General features: G+C 38.1%; 1 protein-coding gene across 4 annotated transcripts in view; it reads left to right on the top strand.

Moving 5' to 3' along the window:
• BTBD9 (BTB domain containing 9) overlaps positions 1–17,637 on the top strand; it is a 454,104-nt gene that overhangs the window by 71,608 nt on the left and 364,859 nt on the right. For all 4 annotated transcript variants that reach the window (XM_045843294.1, XM_045843293.1, XM_045843295.1 and 1 more), the window contains exon 5: positions 17,149–17,368. In XM_045843294.1, coding sequence (XP_045699250.1) covers positions 17,149–17,368 — 220 coding nt within the window. The remainder of the gene's footprint in view (positions 1–17,148; positions 17,369–17,637) is intronic.

The following is a 17,637-nucleotide window of genomic DNA, read 5'->3' as shown; positions in this document are numbered from 1 at the left end:
GGTTACTGGAAGGTTTAATTCTTAGAGCTGCATATCCTGAGGCTTTTTACCAAATTACAGAGATTTTTACACTCTTGAAAAAAAAAAAAGAGGACCCAAAGGATGTTTTAACTTACCAGCAATGGTTAGTCTTTCAGGGAAAGTGGTTTGGATTAGTTTTGTGTATATATAATGATGAGCATTTGTCTATCAACCTGGGGAAAGGGAATTAACTTTTAATGATAATATTTTTCCCCTAGGGTATTTGAGCTACTTGTACTCAGACCATTCTCTCAATGTTTAGTTTTGTCTTAGCTGTAGAGATAATTATTTCTGTCTTGAAGGTTAGAGGTGCTTTTTCTATTCAGACTAAGTTGTACTCATACTTTGTATTGCTTATCTTAGGTTTTGGACTTTGGCAAAGAGAACAGTAATTTCTCGTTTCTTCATGTTTATAGCATGGTTTATGTCACAACTTTCATCCTCAGGATTTCCTTATTGCATAAAAGTCAGTCTGTTCGTAGGACAGCTTAGTTATTGATAAATATATATGTATATATGTGTTTAAGTCTATATGTTTGCTGTAAGTGTATATATGTGCTATAGGTACATGGTAACATATATTTATTCCCATGTTTTCCAGTATCTCAGACCAATGGAGTTTGCCACTGTAATATTAAAATTGTTACTTCTTTGGCCTAGACTCCTACTAGACAGAGCTTCTTGAGGGCTGTAATTATGTCTTTTCACTTGTATTTTTCTAACACCTATCATAGTGCCTGAATCTAGACTTCAAAGTAAATGGCTGAATAGATTTATCCCTTGCTTCTAAACTAGAATTTAAAATTCATCTCACCTATCACACAAAGACAGCAATGACAACAGTGAGGCGTTAATACTTTTAAAACTCTTTGACTTCTATTACTAGTATATCTTCCCAACTATAGTTTATCGTATTTTCATCTGTAAACCAGGGGGTTCACAAGTAATCTCTACTGAGTGTTCCTCTGGGGAGGCAGCTCATGTCTGATGTGAACTCTTGACTCCATTAGATGGTGAGCAGTTAGAGGGCTGAGTCCAACACAGGGACCAGCACATAGAAAGCCACTTAGGATTTTTTCCCTTTAAATAAATAGGATGAAGGTCCCTTTCAGCTCTTATATGTTTCCATTCCTTGATTTTTCTAAGTAATTTGCCTAAAATACGGAGTGAAATTGATGCCTGAGTTGCAACCAAAGTGCTGACCTGACTCATGAGGCCAGTGCTCTTCAATAGAGTCTCCAGCCTATTTCTATTTTGTGATGCTTGAGCACAATATCAAAAGGAGGCATGCAGAGCATGGAGATAATGGGAAAGTTAAGGTAAGACAGGAGTTGTTAAGAAAGTCATAGGTGATACCACATTTGTTGGAAGAGGGGACTCATCATTCTTCAGGGAGGTCATGTTGGGGAGAAGATGATTTAGGGGTCATCAGAGAGCTAGGTGTGAATCCAAAAGATCCATTAAGGGTGAACAACTGTATCAGCCTAGATGTATTAGGTTGACCAAAAAGTTCATTTAGTTTTTTCTGTTAAAGACCCATTTTTCATTTTCACCAATATCTTTGTTGATTTGGATATTTTGAGTATGTTGACTCTTTCCCATGTGGTATAACATTGAATATTCTCAGTTAATGTCTTGATTTGATCACTGTCAACTTCAGCTGGTTTGTCCGACCACAGAGTATCATCCAGCGAGAAATCTCCAGCACGAAACTTCACAGACTACTTTTGACACGTTTGATCAGTCACAGCACCTTCTCCATATACTGCACAAATCTTTTTTTGGGTTTCAGTTGAGTTTTTACCTTTCTTGAAATAATAAAGCATAATATGCCAAAAATGTTATTTTCTTTCATCTTCAATATCAAAATTACTACACAAAAATTTACCAATTTTGATAAGTTTTTTAAAAATACACACTGATATGACAGCTGTCACAATACAATCTAACAAAATTGTTTTGAATGAAGTTAATGACAGCTAAGTACTACTAGAGCCATCTTACAGAAAAAATGAAATGAACTTTTTGGCCAACCCAATAATAGAAAGTTCAGTAAAAGATGGTTAAGAATGTAAGGAAATAAAAGAAAAACCACAAGATAATTAACCTAGTACCACTCAGATTTTGCTTGTTTCTGCTTAGCTGTGATACTTCAAAGCTTAACTCCTTCCCTTAATGTTTGTAAAATGCTTCAAAAATGACAAATGTGGTCTGGTCAAGATGGAGGCATAGATATACGTCCTTCACCTCCTTGCACAACCATAAGAAGGATCAAAGTAACTTCAGAACAAAATACACCCAGAACTGCCAGAAAATTGAACTGTATGGAAGTCCAACATCCAAGGATTTAAAGAAGCCATATTCATCCTGATGGGTAGTAGGTGTGAGACAAGGAGCCAGGGTAGAGAGGACACGGTGTTATGGTGGCAAGGTGGCAGCTGCTTAGAAAAATGGGCAGTACTACATGTATGTGTGGTGGATAAATATCAGGAGGGATACCAGGGGAGCAAGTAATCCCAGCCCCAGGCCAGACTACACAGCCCAGGGTTCCTGCACTGAGAAATAAAGTCTCATAACTTCTGGCTGTAAAAACCAGTGGGGCTTGGGGCAGTGGAAGAAACTGCTGGTCTCTCAGGAGAGTCTATTCAAAGGGTCTGCACGGTCCTAGAATATCCACAAACCCACTCACTCTGGGAACCACCACCAGGGCAACAGGTAGAAGGGCACCACCACCAGGGCAACAGGAGAGTGTGTGAAGTGACTGAAAATGGAGTAAGTGCTGAGCAAATCTCCAGCAGCCAGGCAGTGGCATTGTCCCTTCTGTGATCCCTTCCCTACATACAATCACAAAGTAGTGAATCGGGTTGCCCCATTCTGGCAAATACCTAAGGCTTTGCCCCATACAACTTAACAGGTATGCCAAGACAGAGAGTCAAAGCTCCTCTACCTAATACACAGAAAAAAATACAGGGAGGCTGCCAAATTGAGGAGACAAAGAAATATGGCTTAAATGAAAGAATAGAATAAAACCCCAGAAGAAGGGCTAAAGAAAATGGAGATAGCCAAGCTATCAGATGCAGAGTTCAAAACACTGGTGATAAGGAAGCTCAGAACTCACTGAGTACAACAAGAGCATAAGGGAAAAAATGAAGGCTACACTAAATGAAATGAAGAAAAATACACAAGGAACCACCAGTGAAGGGAAGGAAGCTGGGGTTTAAATAAATGATTTGGAACATAAGAAAGAAAGAAATGGTTAGCCAAAACAGAATAAAGAAATGAGAACACAAAAAAATTGAGAGAATAAGAAGACTCTGGGACTTCTCCAGAAGTCCCAACATCTGGATCATAGGAATGCCAGGATGAGAAGAGGAAGAGCCAGAAATTGAAAACTGATTTGAAAAAATATTGAAAGAAGACTTCCCTAATTTGGTGAAGGAAATAGACATACAAGTCCAGGAAACTCAGTCACAAACAAGATGGATGCAAAGAAACCCACTCCAAGACACATCATAATTAAACTGTCAAAGGTTAATGATAAAGAGAGAATCTTAAAAGCAGCAAGAGAAAAGGAGCCATTTACCTACACAGGAGATCCCATAAGACTATCAGCTGATTTCTCAAAAGAAACTTTGCAAGCGAGAAGGGACTGGCAAGAAATATTCAAAGTGATGAAAAGCAAGGACCTATAATCAAAATTACTCTATCCAGCAAAGCTATTATTTAGAATTGAAGGGCAGACAAAGTGCTTCCCAGACAAGGTAAAGCTGAAGGAGTTCATCATAATCAAGCCCTTATATGAAATATTAAGGGGACTTATTTAAGAAAAAAAAAGAAGATCGAAACTATGAACACTAAAATGACAACAAACCCACAACTATGAACCACTGAATCAAATCTAAAAACAAACTAAGCAAATAAGCAGAACAGGAACAGAATCATAGATATGGAGATCACTTGGAGGGTTATCAGTTGGGAGGGGGAAGGAGAGGAATGGGGGAAAAGGTACAGAGATTAAGAAACTTAATTGGTGGGCGCAAAGTAGACAGGGGAATGTTAAGAATAATACAGGAAATGAAGAAGCCAAAGAATTATATGCATGACCTATGGGCATGAGCTAAGTGGGGGATTGCCAGAGGGAAGGGAGGTACAGGAGAGAGTGGAGCATTGAGGGGGAAAACGGGGGAACTGTAATAGCATAATCAATAAAATATTCTTTAAAAAATGACAAATGTAAAGAAAACTATTGTTACTATTTCCTATAATACCTACCACACTATATACTTTTAGAATTTAAATATTTTATTGTTTATGCTATAACAGTTGTCCCAATTTTCCCCTCTTTGTCCCCCTCCACCCAATTCACCCACTGCTTCCACAGTCAGTCCCCACACCATTGTCCATATCCATGGGTCCTTCATATATATTTTTTGACTAATCCTTTCACCTTCTTTGAAACAGTCTCCACGTCCTCCCTCTCCTCTTACAACTACTAGTCTGATCCATGTTGCTATGCCTCTGGTTCTATTTTGCTTGTTTGTTCATTTTGTTCATTAGATTCCACTTAAATATGAGACCATATGGTATTTGTCTTTCACCACCTGGCTTATTTCACTTCGCATAATAGTCTCCAGTTCCATCCATGCTGTCAGAAAAGTTAAGAATTTCTTCTTTTTACTGCAGTGTAATATTCCATTGTGAAATGTATCACAGATTTTTAATCCACTTATCTACTGATGGGTACTTAGGCTGTTTTCGTATCTTGGCTATTGTAAATAGTACTGCTGTGAACATGGAGGTGCATATATTCTTTTTAATAGATCTTTTGGCATTCTTAGGACATATTCCCAGTAGTGGAAATGTGGGGTCAAAAGGCAGTTCCATTTTTAATTGTTTGAGGTAACTGTATGCTTTTCACAGTGGTTGCACCAGCCTGCATTCCCACCAAGAGTGCACTAGGGTTCTCTTTCCTCCACATCCTTGCCAGCACTTGTTTGTTGATTTATTAATGATAGCCATTTTGGCAGGTATAAGGTAACATCTCATTGTGGTTTTAATTTGCATCTCTCTTATGGCTAGTGATGTTGAGCATTTTTTCATATGTATATGGGCCATCTGTATGTCCTCCTTGGAGAAGTGTCTATTTAAGCCCTTTGCCCATTTTTTAATTGGATTGTTTGTTTTCATGGTGTTGAGTTTTATAAGTTCTTTATATATTTTGGAGATTGAACACTTGTCTGATGTATCATTGGCAAATATATTCTCCCATACAGTGGATTCCCTTTTCATTGTGATGATGGTTTCTTTAGCTTTCAGAAGCATTTTAATTTGATCTAGTCCCATTTGTTATTTTTTTCCTTTGTTTCCCTTGCCCCAGGAGATATATTGGCAAAAATATTGCTATGTGAGATATCTGAAATTTTTCTGCTTGTGTTTTCTTCTAGGATTTTTATGGTATCACAACTTACATTGAAGTCTTTTATCCATTTTGAGTTTATTTTGGTGTATGATGTTAGTTGGTGGTCTAGTTTAATTTTTTTGCATGTACTAGTCCAGTTCTCCCAACACTATTTATTGAAGAGGCTGCCTTTACCCACTGTATGCTCTTGTCCCCTTTGTCAAATATTAACTGATTATAAAGGTGTGGGTTATTTCTGGGCCCTCTGTTCTGTTCCATTGATCTGTGTATCTGTTTTTATGTCAGTACCTGATTATTTTGATTACAGTGGCCTTATAGTATAGATTGATATCAGGTATTGTGATCCCTCTAACTTTGTTCTTCTTTCTCAAGATTGCTGAGGCTATTCAGGGTCATTTTTGGTTCCATATAAATTTTTGGAATATTTGTTCTAGATCCGTAAAATATGCCATTGGTATTTTAAGAGGAATTGCTTTGAATATATAGATTGTTTTTTTGGGTAGGATGGACATTTTAATGATTTTAATTCTTCCAATTCATGAACATGGTATATGCTTCCACTTACTGTATCTTCCTCAGTTTCTTTTTTCAGTGTCTATAGTTTTCTGAGTACAGACCTTTTTCCTCCTTGGTTAATTTTTTAAATATTTTGTTTATTTATTTTTAGAGAGGGAAGGGAGGGAGATAGAGAGAGAGAGAGAAACATCAATGTACGGTTGCTGGGGGTTATGGCCTGCAACCCAGGCATGTATCCTGCCTGGGAATTGAACTTGTGACACTTTGGTTCACAGCCCGAGCTCAATCCACTGAGCTACGCCAGCCAGGGCCCTCCTTGGTTAATTTATTCCTATGTACTTTTTTGCTATTTTTGTTGCAATAGTAAATGGGATTCTTTTCTTACTTTCTCTTTCTGATAGTTCATTATTGGTATATAAAAATGCCATTGATTTTTGAATATTGACTTTGTATTCCACTACTTTGCTGAATTCATTTATTAGGTCTAGTAGTTTCTTGGTGGAGCCTATAGGGTTTTCTGTGTACAATATCTTATTGTCTGTGAATGACAGTTTTACTTCCTTCTTTCCAATATGGTTGCCTTTTATTTCTTCTTCTTGTTTGATCTCTGGGGCATGGACTTCCAGTATTATGTTGAATAAGAAGCATGAAAGCAGACACCCCTGTCTTGTTCCTGATCTTAAGGGAAACACTTTTAAAAAAAATAATTAATTTATTTATTTTAATTAAAAATTTTATCACTTTTTATTAATGTTCGAACATAGTTGTCTCCATTTTCCCACCACCAGTTTCCCCCGTTCTATCTCCCTCCCTCAATCTTACCTCCCTTTGGCTTTGTCCATGGGTCCTTTATAAATGTTCTTTAGTGACCCTTTCCCATCTTTCCCCTGTTATTTCACTCCCTCCTCCCCTCTGGTTACTGTCAGTTTGTTCTTAATTTCAGTGTCTCTGGTTATATTTTGCTTGCCTGTTTGTTTTGTTGATTAGATTCCATTTATAGGTGAGATCAAATGGTATTTGTGTTTCACCACCTGGCGTACTTCCCTTAGCATAATGCTCTGCAGATTCACCCATGCTGTCGTGAAGGGTAGGAGTACCTTCTTTCTCTCTGCTGTGTAGTATTCCATTGTGTAAATGTACCATAGTTTATTGATCCACTCATTTACTGATGGGCACGTAGGTTGCTTCCAGCACTTGGCTCTTGTAAATTGTGCATAGGTTCTTTCGAATTGGTGTTTCAGGATTCTTAGGATATAGTCCCAGCAATGGAATTGCCAGATCAAAAGGCAGTTCCATCTTTAGTTTTCTGAGGAAATTCCATACTGTTTTCCACAGGGGCTGCACCAGTCTGCATTCCCACCAACAATGTACTAGGGTTCCCTTTTCTCCACAACCTCACCAGCACTTATTGCTTGTTGATTTGTTTATGTTGGCCATTCTGACCAGTGTGAAGTGGGACCTCATTGTGGTTTTAATTTGCATCTCTCTGATGGCTAGTGATGCTGAGCATCCTTTCATATGTCTCTGAGCCCTCTGTATGTCCTCCTTGGAGAAGTGTCTGTTTGGATCCTTATCCCATTTTTTAATTGGGATGTTTTCTTCCTGGAGTGGAGTTGTGTGAGTTTTTATATATTTTGGAGATCAAAACCTTTTCCAAGGTGTCATTGGCAAATATATTTTCCTATATGGTTGGTTCCCTTTTCATTTTGCTGATGTTTTCTTTAGCTGTGCAGAAGCTTTTTATTTTGGTGAAGTCCCATTTGCTTATTCTTTCCTTTATGTCCCTTGCTCTTGGGGACATATCAATGAAAATATTTCTGCGTGGAATATCTGAGATTTTCCTGCCTATGTTCTGTAGGACTTACATGGTGTTGTGACTTATATTTAAGTCTTTTATCCATCTGAGTTTGTTTGTGTGTATGGTGTAAGTTCATGGTAGAACTGTATGGACGTCCAACAACCAAGGAGTTAAAGTAGACACATTCATCCAGACCAGTAGGAGGGACAGAGTAGGGGAGCTGGGATGGAGAGGGCTCATGGCAGGGCGGCTGGCAGAACCAGCGAGGCAGCGGATTTTGGAGTGGTGCAATGCACAAGGTGGATGGCGGGCTGGGTGGTCCCACATTCATATGCAGATAAACCAGGCGAAACTGGGGAGCAAGACAGACCACACAACCCAGGGTCCCAGCAAGGGGGAATAAAGCCTCAAAACACTGATTGAAAACACCTGTGGGGGTTGAGGTGCTGGGAAAGACTCCCAGCCTCACAGGAGAGTTCATTGGAGACACCCACAGGTCCCAGGATGTACACAAACCCACCCACATGGGAATCAGCACCAGAAGGGGCCCAATTTGTTTGTGAGAAGTGGGGGAAGTGATTGAAATCTGGCAGAGAGCAGAGCAAGCACCATTGTTCCCTCTTGGGCCTCTTCCCCACATACAGTGTTACAACCCAGCAACTGGGTTGTAACTGTTCACCAGTGCCCCACCCTGGTGAACACCTAAGGCTCTGCCCCTCACTACCTAACAGGCACATCAACACACACACAAAAAAGGCCCAAACAAAAGAACAGACCAAAACTCCAGAAATAATACAACTAAGCACCGAAGAGATAGCCAGCCTAACACAGTTCAAACAGAACCACAGAAATGGAGATCACAGAATTGGTTGAAAGGAGGGTTATCAACCGGGGAATGGGAGGAGGAGAGAGGGGAAAAAGGTACAGAGAATAAGTAGCATAGATGGTAGGTAGAATGTAGACAGGGAGAGGGTAAGAATAGTATGGGAAATGTAGAAGCTAAAGAACTTACAAGTATGACACATGGACATGAACTAAAGGGGGGGAATGTGGGTGGGAGAGGGTGTGCAGGGTGGAGGGGAGTGAAGGGGGGAAAATGGGACAACTGTAATAGTGTAATCAATAAAATATATTAAAAAATAAAACCATAAAAATACCTTCAGTTTCTGAATATTGACTTTGTATCCTGTTGTTTTGCCAAATTTACTTATTAGGTTGAGTAGTTTTTTTGGTGGAGTCTACTGGATTTTCCATGTACACTATCATGTCATCTGCAGACAATGACAAGTATCCAATATGGATACCTTTATTTCTTCCCATCTGATCTCTGTGGCGTGGACTTCCAGTATTATGTTGAATAAGAGTCCTGAAAGCAGACACCCTTGCCTTGTTCCTTATCTTAAGGGAAGTGCTTTTAGTTTTTGCCTATTGTGTATGATATTGGCAGTAGGTTTTTTATATAAGGCTTTTGTTATGTTGAAGTATGCACCCTCTATTCCCAGTTTGCTTCGTTTTTTTTTTTTTTTTTTGTCATAAATGGGCACAGGATTTTATCAAATGCTTTCTGCATTTATTGATATGATCATGTGATTTTTATCTTTCTTTTTGTTTGATTCATCATATTTATTGATTCACCAATATTGTACCAACCTTGCATCCTTGGGATAGATCCCACTTAGTCATGGTGTATGATCTTTTTATGTATTGCTAGATCTAGTTTGTTAATATTTTTTTGAGGATTTTATCATCAGTGTTCATCAGGGATATTGGCCTCTAATTTTCTTTCTTTGTTGTATCTTTACCTGGTTTTGGAATCCGGATAATAGTGGCCTTGTAAAAAAATGTTTGGAAGTCTTCCCTCTTATTGAATTTTTTGGAATAGTTTGAGAAGGATAGGTGTTAGTTCTTTGAACAATTGGTAAAATTCACCTGTGAAGCTCCCTGGTCTAGGACTTTTGTTTGCCTGGAGTTTTGTGATTACTGCTTCAATTTCACTAGTTTTTATCTGTCTATTCAGGTTTTCTGCTTCTTCTTGATTCAGTTTTGGAAGATTGTATGTTTCTAGGAATTTAACCATTTCAACCAGGTTGTCCATTTTCTTGGCATATAGTTAAAAGTATTTTCTTACATTTCTTTGTATTTCTGTGGTATCTGTTGTTACTTTTCCTGTTTCATTTCTGATTTTTAAAACATTTTTAGGTATTTTGTTTCTTGATTAGTCTGGTTAAAGGTTAATCATTTTTCTTTATCTCTTCAAAAAACCAACTCCTGGTTTCATTGATTTTTTAATTGTGTTTTTTGTCTGTATATTATTTATTCTGCTCTGATCTTGATTATTTTCTTCCTTCTATCACTTTGGGCTTTGTTTATTGTTTTTCTAGTTCTTTTAGTTGTAGAATTAGGTTGTTTATTTGAGATTTTTCTGTTTTCTTTAGGTAGGTCTGTAATGCTGTGAACTTCTCTCTGAGAACTGCTTTTGCCTGTCCCATAGATTTTGTGTTGTTGTTTGTTCATTTTCATTTGTTCCCAGGTACTTTTTGATTTCATTGTTGACCCATTCATTATTTAATAACATGCTATTTACTTCCATGTATTTGAATATTTTTTATTTTTTTTGTGTATGTGTGTGTGGTTTATTTCTAGTTGTAAGCTATTGTGATCCAAGAAGATGCTTGACATGATTTCAATTGTTTTAGATTTGTTAAGATCTATTACCAAGATTGTTCTACCATTTGGTCTGTCTTTGATCCACGTGCACTCAAGAAAAATGTGTATATCTGTTGCTTCGGGATGAAACGTTCTATAAATGGCAATTAAATTCATTCAGTCTAGTGTTTCATTTAAGATAGTTGTTTGCTTGTTGAGTTTTTGTGTGGAAGATCTGTCCATTGATGATAGTGGTGTGTTAAAATCCCATATAATGACTATATTGCTGTCGATCTGTTCCTTAAAGTCCTTCAAGATTTTCTTTATATACTTAGGTGCTTCTATATTGGGTGCATGTATGTTTCCAAGGGTTATATCCTCTTGTTGGATTAATACCTTTAGTATTATGTAGTGACTTTTATTTATCTTGTTATGGCCTTTGTTTTGAAGTCTTTTGTAAGATGTAAGTATTGCTGTCGTAGCTCTTTTTGTCTCTGTTTGTGTGTGAAATATTTTTTCCGTATCTTCACTTTCAGCCTGTGAAAATCTTTTGTTCTAAGGTGGATCTCTTGTAGACAGCAAATATACAGTTCATGTTTTCTTATCCATTCAGCTACCCTATGTCTTTTGATTGGAACATTTAATCTGTTTACATTTTAAAGTTATTATTGATAGGTACTTATTCATTGCCCTTTTTCCCTTTTGAACCTGTGTTCCTCTCTCTCTATTCTTCTTAAAGCAGTCCTTTTAATATTTCTTACAATGCTAGTTTGGTATAAATATACTCCTCTACCCTTTTTTTTTTGGAGCAGGAAGGTCTTTATTTTGCCTTCTATTTTAAATGACATCCTTGTTGGATAGAGTAGTGTTTATTGTAGGTTCTTGCTTTTCATTACTTGAAATACATCAGGCCAATCCCTTCTGGTCCATTGTATTTCTGTTCAGAAATCAGCTGCCAGCCTTGGAGCTCACTTGTAGGTAAACTACCTGTTTCTGTCCCGCTACCTTTAAGATTCTCTCTTTGTTGTTAAACTTTGCTCATTTAATTGTGATGTGTTTTGGTGTGGGTCTCTTTGGGTTCATCTTGATTGGATTCTGTGTAATTCCTGAACTTGTGTGACTTTTTCCTTCACAAGGTTGGGGAAGTTTTCTATCATATTTCTTCAAACAGGTTTTCTATTCCTTGCTCTCATTCTCCTTCTGGCATCCCTATGATATGAATATTAGGTGTTATGTTGTCTCAAAGCTCCCTTAAACCATCCTCTTTTTTTTTTAAGTCTTTTTTCTATTTGTTGCTGTATGTGTTTTTTTCTACCTTGTCTTCTAAATCGCTGATTTGATCCTCTGCTTCATCTAACCTGCTTTTTATTCCTTCTGGTTTATTCTTCATATCAGATACTTCATTCATTTCTAATTGGTTCTTATTTATAGTTTGTATGTCATTTCTCATTCTGATGTAGTTCTCACTAAGTTCCTTGAGCATCCTCATAACCATTACTTTGAACTCTGTATCTGTTGATTTGCTTGTCTCAATTTCATTTAGCTCTTTTTCTGGGGATTCCTCCTTTTCTTTTGTTTGGACATTGTTTCTTTGTCTCTCCATTTTAGCTCTCTCTTTTTTTTTGTTTCTGTGTATTAGATAGAACTGTATTTGAGTTACTGTCTTAGTGGGGTGGCAGGAGTCCTGGGGGACCCAGTGATGCAGTCTTCTTGATCTCCTGAGCTGGATGCTCTAGGAATGTCCTTCTGTGGGTTATGAGCTCCCCTGTTGTATATGGGTCCTGATTGTTGTTGGTCCATTTCTTGTTGGGATCTCTTCTCCTGCTGGCTGACTGAGAGGCTCAAACCCACCATGTGCTGTTGTACAGGTGCTGACAGAACAAAGCAAAACAATACAAAAAAATGAAACCAAAGCAAGTCTCCTTCTCCAACAACAACAGCAAAATCAATGAGAAAAGAGCAAAGAATAATAAAAATGGAAAGAGAAATAAAATAGTGGAGTAAGGGAGTGGGTGAAAAAGAATAAGAGAAGACCAAAGGAAAGAAACATGATTATGAGAGAAGAGGAAGAGAACTAATACGAGTAATGAATAGAAAGAGGAAAATGAAGGAAAGGGAAAAAGAAAGACAAAGAATAACAAAAGTAAGAATAGGAAAGAATAAGGGGGAAATGGTGTAAGCCAAGGTAAGAGTAAAATAAGAGATATGAAAGAAAGAGCAACAAAAATAGAAGACAATTTTAACAAATAATAAAAAGGCTACGAAAAGGAAAAAATAATGAAAACAGTGAAAAAGAACAAAGTGGACTTCATCTTAGGAGAGGTTAGTGTTTGCCTGCTGGGTTCTTCCTTTGAATACAGCTTTCATGTTGTGTGAGGCTGGTGTATGCCAATGTCCAATGCTGTCCACGTCTAGCCCTTAGTAGCCTATTTGAAGCTAGAAGCGATTCACAGTTTGTGGTTGTTTCCTCCAGGCTTGGCTGTGCACTGTATGGGCCAAGCTGTGCCACAAGGCTGGTTTTATCAGCACTGGGCCCAGGGGTAGGTCAGCAAATGTCCCAAGGCAGGGCATCATCCACCTGCACCCACCTCTGCCTGCTGGCCTGCAGTCAGTCTTAGACTAGTTGCTGACCTGACTGCTTCTGAGAGGGCTTCTGGTGCAATCAGGAGGATGGGACTCCTAGATCTCCTGTGGGAGGTGTCTTTCAAATTTTAGGGAAGTTGGTGGGTGTGTTCCCTAAACCCCCCAAGCCACTCATCTGAGTCTGTCTGGGATTATTTTCTTGAATTTAGCAGGGCAGAGTCCCTATGAGGCTAGTGCATGGGGCCTCCAGAGCCCAGATTTGGGGTCTACCAGAAACTAGGAGGGTGTTTTTCTGTGGCTTTCCCATAAGGGGCAAGGGCCAGTGTGGTTCCCAGGAAAGTGTATGGAATGGCTGTACTCTGAAGCCAGTCTCTGACACCCCATGAGTCTGTGTATGTTGCTCTTTCCTTAGCAGGAGTTAAAAAGCAGGGTAGGAAAAATGAAAGAAGGAAAGCGGGGGAAAAGCAAAAAAAACAAATCAAAAAACAGACAAAAAAGAGATGTAGGAAGGGGCGAGAAAGATTCCATAGGGTGGGGCGAGCGGTACCCCAAAGAATGGGGTAATGCTTTTCCCTTGGGAAGGGCTTGCTCTTCTCAAGAAAGATGGCTGCAGTGGGATCCAGGTATATCCTGTTACAGAAATCCTCACAGCTGCTACCCCACATCTCTCCCCAATGCCTCCCACTGCAGACTCTCCAGTCCGTGTTGTCTTCCCTTCGCCGAGCCTAAGTTGAGCGGCTGTAAACACAACCTATTTTTTGGCCCCTTTAAGGGAAAAACAAAAAAAACCCCCAGCCGTCTCATCTCTCCCTAGCAGCCAAAAACCCTGAGGCCTTTTACCGTGGGGTACTACATGGGTGGCTCATCCTGGCACTGGTGCTTCTCCGTGCTTGGGAGCCAGGTCTGGGGTCCAGGCTTTTCTCCAGGGGAAGCTCCCACAGCCACCCCATAACCTTGGCCATAGGAACGGGCAGTCCCCCTTCACATTCCTGTCCTTCCTACCATTCTTTAATTGGTTCCTGGCTGTCCCTGGTTAACAATCTCTTTTTCAGGTAGTCCTCAGTTATTTATTTGGGGTAGGTGTTCTCTTCTTTAGTTTTATTTCCAATTGGTTCTGGAGGAGGTGTGAGAAAGATCCTTCTACTCTGCTGCCATCTTGCCAGGACCCTCCACCATATTTTTTCAGAGCTTTTTTTCTCTACTGATAGACAAATATAAGCAGTAAGGATATTTATAGTTTGAATTATTTTATTATGACTTCAATTTTCTCATGTTCACGTTTTGTGTTGAATTCATCATTTAGCTACAGATTTAAAAAATAATACTTGGAGTTATATTTTTATCCTGGTACTCAGATTATAGTTACCATCAGAGAATTTGCACTGTGTAAATGATGCCCATTTTAAAGCGAAAGATACTTTCAGAGAATCCGTATGAAGAAGAGTTAGAAAAGTTCCCGAGTACCCTTGAAATAAACTTCAAAAGATGACTTAGACTTGTGCTAGAAGTTTCATTTCCATTTTAGGTTCTTAGTTACAGTCACTTGCAACTCTTGTGCCTAGTGTTATTTCTAGCTTGGTAAATTGTAGAGGTGAAGAAGCTTATGTTTGGAGAAAATCAAAGGGTAATGACAGTTCCTAAATCTGAAAGTTCATGTTCCCATTTTCCTTGGTCTTGCCTAGTGGTGTCAGAACTGGAGGAGATGGTTTCACTGGTCAGCAGCAACAGACTTTGGACTGCACATCTTATACCTAATAATAAGGGATTCATGTTTCCTTTTACCAAGTAGTTACATATCATTGATATTTGAAAAGCACAAATTTGAAGCTTTTGTTTGTTTGCTTGGTTTATAAAGTGCTTGATCTCTAGGAGGCACCAGGAGGGAGGGCCTATCTGTGTAGTTTATTGAGGTAGTCCTAGACCCCTCACGTGGTACATGGTACAGAATGAGTCTGCAGTGAATGTTTTTTAACTGATCAAATTCTTTATTCTTATACAGTATTTTAGCATATATTATTTATAGCATAATTTTAATAGTAATTCTTTGGGTGGGTTGGGCAATGTGTTATCTTTAGATGAGAAAACAGATTAACAGAGACCAAGAGACCTCTCTCAGCTAGTTGGTGGTAGAGCTTGTGTCTCAAACTTAGGTTTTCTTGCTTTAAGTACAACTTTAAAAAAAATATATTATACTGTCTGTTTCCTTCCACTGGGTCTTAGATCACCTTAGAAGGAAGGGATTAGAAAGAGGGGGTAAATATGTTCTTCCCATCAGAAACCATTCACAAGGGAGGTGGCAGAGTAGGGACACTGGAGGCAGACTGCCTGTGTTCTGATTGCAACTCTGATACTTGCTGGCTGTATGACCCTGGGCAAGAAAATCCATCTAAACTTTCTCCTGCCCCTACTTCCCCATCTGCAAAATGCATGTAGTAGTAATATTACTACTCAAAGGATTACTGCTCAAAGGATTTTGAAGAGGAGCAAGTCAAAGGAATTAATAAGGTTTGTTAAAAAAAAATATGAACAACATCTCTGATTACCATGATCTAATAGAACTAAAAAATTATAAATCTGTGGCATTTAAGCTTCCGGTGGTAAGGAATTGATCATGACTAAGTTTTATTTTGTTTTGCATCTGAGTTGCCTTAGTTTTTGCAAGTTAACTACACCACCCCAATTGCATTTCACTTGCACTTATTATTGACTTCTGGAGCCATTCTCTTACCTATCTTCATTTGAAAAAAAATTTAAAACTGTGTTTAATTAATTTATTGATTGGTAGACTTTTAGATAGAGAGAGGCTGTGGGGAGAGAGAGACAGAGAAAAACATTGATTTGTTGTTTACTTATTTATGCATTTATTAGTTGATTTTTGTACGTACCCTGACCTGAGACTGAACCTGCAACCTTGGCATATCAGGATGACACTCTAACTGAGCTATCTGGCTTGGGCCTGAAAAAAATTTTAAACCCCACATTTTTCAGGTAATCTGCAATAATGAATTACATTTCCCTAAGAGCCTAATTATGGCTCATACTTTACCCTATTCAAATCAGATAGCCCAGATGTATATGTACTGTGAGAATTCACTATTTTTTTACAGTGTGTAAACTTGCTTAGTTCTTTTATTATTGTGTGCTTTTAAAAATGCGGTTCATAATAATAATGGTGGTCTTTTTTTAGAGCTTACTGTGTGCCTTGCAGACATCATCTAATTTAATCCTTGAAACAAAACAAACAGACAAACAAAACAGAAACACCTGGGGGATAGATATTGCCCTATTGAGAAATTTAAATTCAGAGGAGGTAACATCCCAAAGTGACACACATGGTTAAAGGTGGAGAACACTATTTAAAACTGTCTTGAAGCTCATCTGGACATCTATTTTATGCTGCCTCTGGTCTGTCCATGGAGAGTGTGGGTTTTAGAATGTTAGCACCTGGAGGGTGGGTTCCAGATCTGTGAAGCAAAATGTGCATAGACGATTTCAGAGTTCCAGAAATGATTGACACTTAATAAATCTACTGCTGGAGAAGGAAGGGTGTTTACTTATAACCATAATACTGATTTTGATGACAGACTGTCTGAATTTTCATTTTTAAAAATACTCAAGTGAAGTAAAAACATATCTTCTTTTAAATATATATATATATATATTAGGTAAATTAATTGATTTAGCACACTCATGTATGACCAATAGCTCTCTATATTGGAAACTCTCTTTTTCTGTTATTTTATCAGATGTCTGACCTGTTTGCTTTTTCTACATTGTGTCCAGTCCAGATGGCAGGTATAGGTTATCTTACCTGCTATTTTTGTCCAGTAGATATTAAATTAAAGTTACTAATAGAAGGAACTCAGCAGAGCTGATTTGTTTATGTTAGTACATGTTTTTCCCCCAGTACTATCAACTTTTTCTTAATATTAGTCCCAAACACTTTGTGGCTATGATGGTGTCATTAAATTTAAACTGTGGGTGGTACCTTAATCCCTTATAGACATTTCATATCTTCTATTTCCATAGACTTTTCTCTGCCATTTTAAAATTAACTGCACATACAAGAATCAACTAGAATGCTAGCATTTTATTTTTCCTCCCAATTATAGAATGATTTAATAACTAACCATTAACCTTGTGTTTTTTGTATTTTTAACTGTAGTACCAGAAGAAAACATTGCAACTATGAAGTATGGAGCCCAGGTTGTAAAAGGAGAGCTGAAATCTGCCTTACTAGATGGTGATACTCAAAATTATGATTTGGACCATGGATTTTCGAGGCATCCAATTGATGATGACTGCCGTTCTGGCATTGAGATTAAGCTAGGTCAGCCGTCCATTATCAATCACATACGGATACTGCTGTGGGATCGAGATAGCCGGTGAGTCTATCTGACTCGGAGAGATACTAACATTGTATTTGATCGAGGTGGTCTCACCTTGTGGTCATTTACTTTGGTTTTACAGATTTGCTGATTTATTTCTTTGTGGTCATTTGGCTATTTCTATTGAAGTTACATTCTGGGGGGAGAGTTGAAAGATCTATTCCTTTAAAAAGTAACTTTTTTGCTTTTTCTGTTTATGAAAATGATGAATGTGTGTTTATTGTGGAAAACATAGGACATAAAAAAAGCACAAGGAAATAAAAATT

This window comes from Phyllostomus hastatus, unplaced genomic scaffold (assembly GCF_019186645.2).
Source record: "Phyllostomus hastatus isolate PE091 unplaced genomic scaffold, TTU_PhHast_1.1 phas_contig_40, whole genome shotgun sequence".
Lineage (NCBI taxonomy): Eukaryota > Metazoa > Chordata > Mammalia > Chiroptera > Phyllostomidae > Phyllostomus > Phyllostomus hastatus.
This window is presented reverse-complemented; position numbering and strand designations above follow the sequence as displayed.